This window comes from Clarias gariepinus, chromosome 23 (assembly GCF_024256425.1).
Source record: "Clarias gariepinus isolate MV-2021 ecotype Netherlands chromosome 23, CGAR_prim_01v2, whole genome shotgun sequence".
In the NCBI taxonomy this organism is placed as follows: Eukaryota; Metazoa; Chordata; class Actinopteri; order Siluriformes; family Clariidae; genus Clarias; species Clarias gariepinus.
This window is the reverse complement of record NC_071122.1, coordinates 2,814,242-2,821,240: the sequence shown is the minus strand read 5'-3', so window position 1 is coordinate 2,821,240 and position 6,999 is coordinate 2,814,242. Positions and strand designations below refer to the sequence as shown.

Below are 6,999 nucleotides of genomic sequence, written 5' to 3'. Positions count from 1 at the left end.
TCCTGACAGTGGATACTGATCGAAGTGTTAAATCTGTTGGTTTAAGATGTTACAGTCAGGTCAGGGTCTTTCTCCGCTGACCCCCCCCCCCTCCCCCCCCCCTCCCTTTGGTACAGAAAATTTATTTCATGTAGAATTCTAAATAAATGTATTTTACAATTTAATTATTTGTATTTTATTTTAAAAATGTTAAATTGTAAAACCTAAAGTTAATATTTGAAGTAATTTTATACCCCAATGTAAACTAAGGTGGACCATCCCTGTGCCTGTCAGTTCTTAAAAAATACAATAAATTGACCCTTGAACTGTCACTGCCTTGAGTATTTGTCAAGGTGTAAGTGGATTCCTCTGTGAAATTGCGAACCACTTCTCAGTGTTTTATACGTAATAAACAATTAATGCATTTAAGGCAATCAGTTTGCATGGTTTTAATAAGTAAACTGGGTCGCTTTTGAAGTAAATTTAACTTAGAAATTCAAGTTGAATGCAGAAAATGTCAAGTTATCTCAACTTGCATAAATCAGTAGTTTGGAATCCATACAAAGGATCTTTCACTTGAAATTCTATAGTTGTTAAAAATAGTAATTCTGAGTAACCTGTACTAAAGATAAATACATCTAAAGTAAACAATCAAGTATATAATACAATGTAGCTTTAAGTTACTGGAACTCTCTTGTAAGTATACAATACTAGATAGCCGTTTGTTAATACTACAAATTATTCTCATTTAACTTTACTTGTTTTTTTTAAGGCAATCGGTTTGCATGCTTTTTTAAGTAAGGTTTACTAATTGGATTTTACAGTGTAGTTGAGACAGGCTATGGGTGGTCAGGAGGGGCTTTCAGTTGACTGGACAACTACAGCCAATGTGATCAGGGAGACAGGTAGGAGGGTACTTGGTGTATCATCAGGTAAGGGAAAAGTGGACAAGGAGACTTGGTGGTGGAATGAGGAAATCCAGGAGTGTATACAGGGAAAGAGGCTAGCTAAGAAGAAGTGGGACACTGAGTAGACAGGAGTACAGGGAGATGCAGAGTAAGGTGAAGGTAGAGGTGGCAAAGGCCAAACAAAGAGCATATGAGGACTTGTATGCTAGGCTAGACAGTAAGGAGGGAGAGGTGGATCTGTACAGGTTGGCGAGGCAGAGAGATAGAGATGGGAAGGATGTGCAGCAGGTTAGAGTGATTAAAGATAGAGATGGAAATGTACTGACAGACGCCAGGAGGGTGATGGGAAGATGGAAGGAGTACTTTAAAGAGTTGATGAATAAGAAAACGAAAGAAAACAAAGAGTAGAAGAGGTGACTGATGTGGAACAGGAAGTAGCAAATATTGGTAAAAATGAGTGAGAAGGGCGTTGAAGAGTGGGAAGGCTGTTGGTCCTGATGACATACCTGTGGAGGTATGGAAGTGCTTAGGAAAGGTGGCAGTAGAGTTTCTGACTAGTTTGTTTAACAAGATCTTGGAGAGTGAGAGGATTCCAGAGGAATGGAGGAGAAGTGTATTGGTGCCAATTTTTAAGAACAAGGGAGATGTAGAGAGGTATAAAGCTAATGAGCCAGACAATGAAGCTGTGGGAAAGAGTAGTGGAAGCTAGGTTAGGGGCAGAGGTGAGCATTTGTGAGCAGCAATATGGTTTCATGCCTAAAAGAGTACATCAGATGCAGTATTTGCTTTGAGGATGCTGATGGAGAAGTACAGAGAAGGTAATAAAGGTTTAGAGAAAGCGTACGACAGGGTGCCGAGAGAGGAGCTGTGGTGTTGTATGAGGAAGTCTGGAGTGGCAGATAAGTATGTTAGAGTGGTGCAGGACATGTATGAGAGCTGTAAGACAGTGGTGAGATGTGCTGTAGGTGTGAAAGAGTTCAAGGTGGAGGTGGGTGTGCATCAAGGATCGGCTCTAAGCCCCTTTTTGTTTGCTCTGGTGTCTAACAGATGAGGTTAGACAGGAGTCTCCATGGACAATGATGTTTCAGATGACATTGTGCTTTGTAGTGAGAGCAGGGAACAGGTGGAGGAAAATTTGGAGAGGTGGAGGTACGCTCTGGAAAGCAGAGGAATGAATTGTTAGCTGCAGTAAGAAAAAATACATGTGTGTGAATGAGAGGGACTCAAGAGAAACAATGAGACTACAGGGAGCAGAGGTAAAGAAGGTGCAGGACTTTAAGTACTTAGGGTCAATGGTCCAGAGCAATGGAGAGTGTGGAAAGGAGGTGAAGAGGCGGGTACAGGCAGGTTGGAATGAAAAAGAAAAAAACATTAAAAAACAAAAGTTCCAAACGTAGAAAAACAAGCTATAAGATACTCGCACAACAATACAGTAACTCAACTACATATATTGAGCTTTAAAGTCTCATGTATGTAAGATTTGTCTTCACTGTTGTCTTCAACTCTTCCTCAATTGAACATTTTACTTTTTGTCTAGTCTGACATGGCAAAGACATTATAAAACCAAATTCTGTAACAAAAGTTTTTTTTATTTTAATTGGTCAGTCTTCAAACTTGTCGTACATAACAGTAAATATCTTGGTTACATGTTTAATCTTATGACAGAATATAAGGTTTATACTTTTTTAATCTTTGTAACTGACACCATTTGATTTAATTACAATCCAGTTAAAATAAAAGCTGCCAGTGTACATCCCCAACACGTGACAGTCAAACAAAGGTAAAGTAACCCTTTGCACCATGTTGCCATAAGGGAGGAAGTATACAGTAAATGTCAAAATTCAGCAGAAAAGTCTCACTACAACAGTTTACTACATTGCTAGATCAGTACAGTTCGCCATCTTGAACACCGCATATCATCATTTGAAATATGATCGATGGAACAAACCTATTTCCTCTGGGTCTATTATCCTTTGTTTAGCCATTTTAATCTAGCGCTCAGTTAAAGGATCACATACCACACTATGTGTGTTCCTTCTTGGAGATCTACATCTACACACTAACTCAAGCGGAACATTAAAAGCATATCTTCAATCATGAATGATGTTACAACCAGTAGAGTTACTCTAAAATGCACTTAGAAATCCTCATACAAAGCTACAACAGCAGGGTTCGATTAATGCAATCAAAGTGAACACATTTTGGCCGAATGCTCTAACATCAGGAGTGAGGTTTAAGCACTGTCGGCTCGCCCCTCCAGGGTCGCACATATGAATCTTGCCTCCTTTACATGTTCTCCCAATGCTCGGTGGGTTACCTATGGGTACTCTGGGTTCCTCCCACAGTTCAAATACTTTTAAATGATTCATTTGTACATTCTCATTTAGCATCTGCAAGCAACCAGGTGTGTATTTAGTAGCTAAATACAGAATCAAGCAGGGCCCAACCGACCTCCTGCCTCCTGACCCCGGTGGTTTTAAAAGGAAGTGTTGCTTCTTTGTCCTCTCCAGCTTGGACATAATATATTACGCATTTTCGTCGTTCATTTCTTGGAGAAGTCCAGCAATATGCTGATTTGATGTTACCAAATGTAAAGAATTTATGATTTTGACAAGGCAGCCAGAAGTGTTGCTTATTCAATGCTCATAAATTCACACAGGAAATCCCTGTTATAGAAATAGCAATATTCACAGTAACAGAGGATGGCACGATGGCACCTCAAGGGGGTTCACGACCCAGTTCTCCGGTCTGTGTCCCCAGTGATCGGTGTGCTCTGCAGGTTTTCTGCGGGTACTTAGGTTTCCTCCCATAGTCCGAAGACATGCGCTGTAGGCTGACTGGTGTTTCCAAATGCCCGTAGAGTGTGAATGTGTGTTCCCTGGGATAGGCCTCAAGCTTCCCGAAAAGATGATGGATGGGTCGATGGATGGATAATAGACACAGAGCGAAAAACAAGAATGTCTCTACAGGTTAGGCAAACAAATTTTGGCAGAATGTGTTAGGATCTGGAAATGAGCAGGAAAATCACCTAACTAATGTGTCAGTAATGTACATTAGTTTTAGACATTGAGAAGTGAATATACTGGTATGTCACAGCATTATGAAAGTTAATATAATCACACAGACCAACATGAAGCTCTGAAGTGCAAAAAAAGTTACATTTGGCTACCAATGGCTTTTAATATGCTTAGAAACTCCTGTGCTCCATAAGGACATGCAGGATGGCTTGTTTGTCTGCCCTCCTCTTACACTTTCAATCTATGCAAATGTCTTTAAGTAGCAGTGAATGAAACATGTTTATAAAAGATCAGGCAAGTGGCTGTAGACGGAATCGAGCAGCGTCTGACTGGCCTCCTGACTCTTCACTCCAGCGATCTCAAACAGACGGTCCAGTTTATCCTCGGCCATGGGTATCTGCTCAATAACCTGCAGCTCCTCTGGGTTAAGAATGTGCAGCATGTCATCAAAAATTGGCTGCAGGTCACATGGGTCAAGTCGCACCTGCCGCAAAACCGTGTCTTTCTTCTCTGTTGGGAAAATTATTATTATTATTATTACTATTATTATTAAGTACATTTTCTATATGAGCAATTTCTATATATGGTTTACAGTAAAATTCTAATATATACATATATGTTCAAATATGAGTCAGATAAAACTAAAAAAAACTTTTAGCCATGACACTAGATGCAAATTGTGCAAATTGAAGAAAAAATGGCTGAAACTAGTGCAGTAGAAAAATCATGTAATAGTTCACTTCATCCACAAGGGGGAGCACAATCAAAGAAAGTTTACTTTTAGGTCAAGTCCCTATGTGCTTATTCACTACATGGGAGGTTGTTGTTATTTTATCCTCTCTATTTTTTTTTTGTATTATACAGTATGTGGGTCAGAAGTGTCTGTTTATCTCTGTTTACTTTAAACAAGATTCACAGTGTAAAAAACATGACATCTTTACATCATAGACATAAATACATTTTTTAAATGAATTAATTACACAAAAAAAAATGTATGCAGCATAAAAGTCTAGAACGTTTATTAATTGACCTTAAACTTTGCTTTTGAAACCAGGAATCTGATAATCTTAAAATTTACAGATTTTTATGAAGAAGACAATTTGTTTCTTTTCCTTTACATAAAAACCAGTTAAACCTTAAAATGTTTATATTGGACTTTTATGTAAAAAAATATTAATGAACGAATGAAAAGAAAAGCACTGGAAAGTTGTAGAAAATTGTGGAATATGAAAAAATGTGTATTTTTTTACATAATTGTTTAGATCTATTTTTATGAACGTTATCGTCTATACATTAAGACCTTTCCAGTAATATAAAAAGCAATATAAATGCTATATATGAAGTTTAGCTCCAGCTACATGAATGAAAACATTTCAGCATTTTTCTTAGATGAAATCAAGAGGCTGTTAAGCATCCGACACATTTTGCTACAAGTGAGTTTATCAAGAGAGAGAGGGAAAAGCCCTGTGGAAGCACCTCCTAAGATATACGAGGGCTAGGGATATTTTGGCAGGACCAAGCGTGGTTACATCATCACACCTGTAAGCACTGGGCCACTGCACATTACACTGGGCCGTTACATACGATCTCTCACAGACCAAGATCAGACGTCAGCAGCCTTCCAATATATTTGAGACTTTCCTAAGAGGTCTGAGGCCACTTCTCTCGGTGAAAGCTATTCCCAAGGAGCTCAGTAGAAAGGGGGAAGGGGATTGGAACTGCTTTGTCATGATGTCATGGAGTTTCATGAGTGATCAGAAAGGTGAAGACTAGCTGGTGCTGGTTGAGATTTTGTTGAAGAATTTCAGCACAATAGGCTGCAGTATGGGTCTTAAGGTCCATATCCTTGATGCTTCTCTTGAAACATTCAAAGGATCAAGACCAGAAGTTCCCCCAGGATATACTGGAGTTTGAGCAAAGCCAGTATAATTAGACCATAACAAAACTAAACTGGGGCTGATTCTTCAAAGTTACCATATAATGATGAATCTAAAAACGACTCTCTTCTGAATCTTGATTAATCTAGCATGTTTCTATAATGTTTCTTTAACATGACAAATGAAACTGTTTCTTAACAAAAATAAGAACATCAATGTCCTTGTTACAAAAATAAAGTTTAAGGGTATTAATACACATTTTCTAGATTTTTCAGCCATAGCCAATCAGAAGAAGACATATCCCACCAATAACTGTGTTACATTATGTAATTAATAGATTACGAATATGATAAACACACTGTCACGGCAGTTTAATTAACCTGATCCAGGACACTTGCCTTTGGTAATGAAAGAGCCTGTGCGGCTCAGGGCTGAGTCTTTGCTTGACGTGGAGTCACAGCGCAGCAGTGGCTCAGACTCGTCAATGAAGAAACCTTTAGTGCGGTCAAGTGGAGAGTGCTCCACCACTGATCCCAGTGCATCCACAGGTTTATGGCTGGGGCTCGCACCTTGACTTACATTCACAGATGTCATCAACTGGTTCAGATCAAACTGCAGGAGCAGAAAGATGTAATTTATATACAGTATATATACACATAATTTATAATTTTATATTTACATTTAGGCATTTGGCAGACACTCTTATCCAGAGCGACTTACATTTTTATCTCATTACACATTTGAGCAGTTGAGGGTTAAGGGCCGCGCTCAAGTGCCCAACAGCAGCAACTTGGTGGTTGTGGGGTTTGAACCTGGGATCTTCTGAACCGTAGTCCAATGCCTTAACCACTGAGCTACCCCTATTATATATTATACATTAGACACACACATATATATATATATATATATATATAAACATACATACACACACACACACACACATAACCACATAACATCATAACAGGCCCAAACACACACAAATACACACAGCACCTGCGTGGATAAACGGAAACACTTATCTATCAGGATTTATTTGAACTTTTTCTTTATTAGAAGGTTAAAAATCCATTTCTCCGCCTATCGTTATGTGTGCGAGCGCACGTAATTTGACACAGTGCGGGTTCACACACACTCTCTTTCGCCTTTAGTGTGTGTGTGTTTGTGAACCAGCACGGTGTCAAATTACGCACGCGCACATATAACGACAGACCCAAACAC

The 6,999-nt window shown here is 39.0% G+C and overlaps 1 protein-coding gene across 1 annotated transcript in view; it reads right to left on the bottom strand.

Annotated features, from left to right (window-relative positions):
- Window positions 1-2,455: 2,455 nt before the first annotated feature.
- Window positions 2,456-6,999, bottom strand: part of tnfrsf21 (tumor necrosis factor receptor superfamily, member 21) — a 29,348-nt gene continuing 24,804 nt past the window's right edge. The window contains exons 5-6 of the mRNA XM_053484576.1: window positions 6,180-6,393; window positions 2,456-4,414 (exon numbers count right to left, since the gene is read on the bottom strand). Of these exons, the coding sequence (XP_053340551.1) occupies window positions 4,185-4,414; window positions 6,180-6,393 (444 nt within the window). The 3' untranslated portion in view covers window positions 2,456-4,184. The remainder of the gene's footprint in view (window positions 4,415-6,179; window positions 6,394-6,999) is intronic.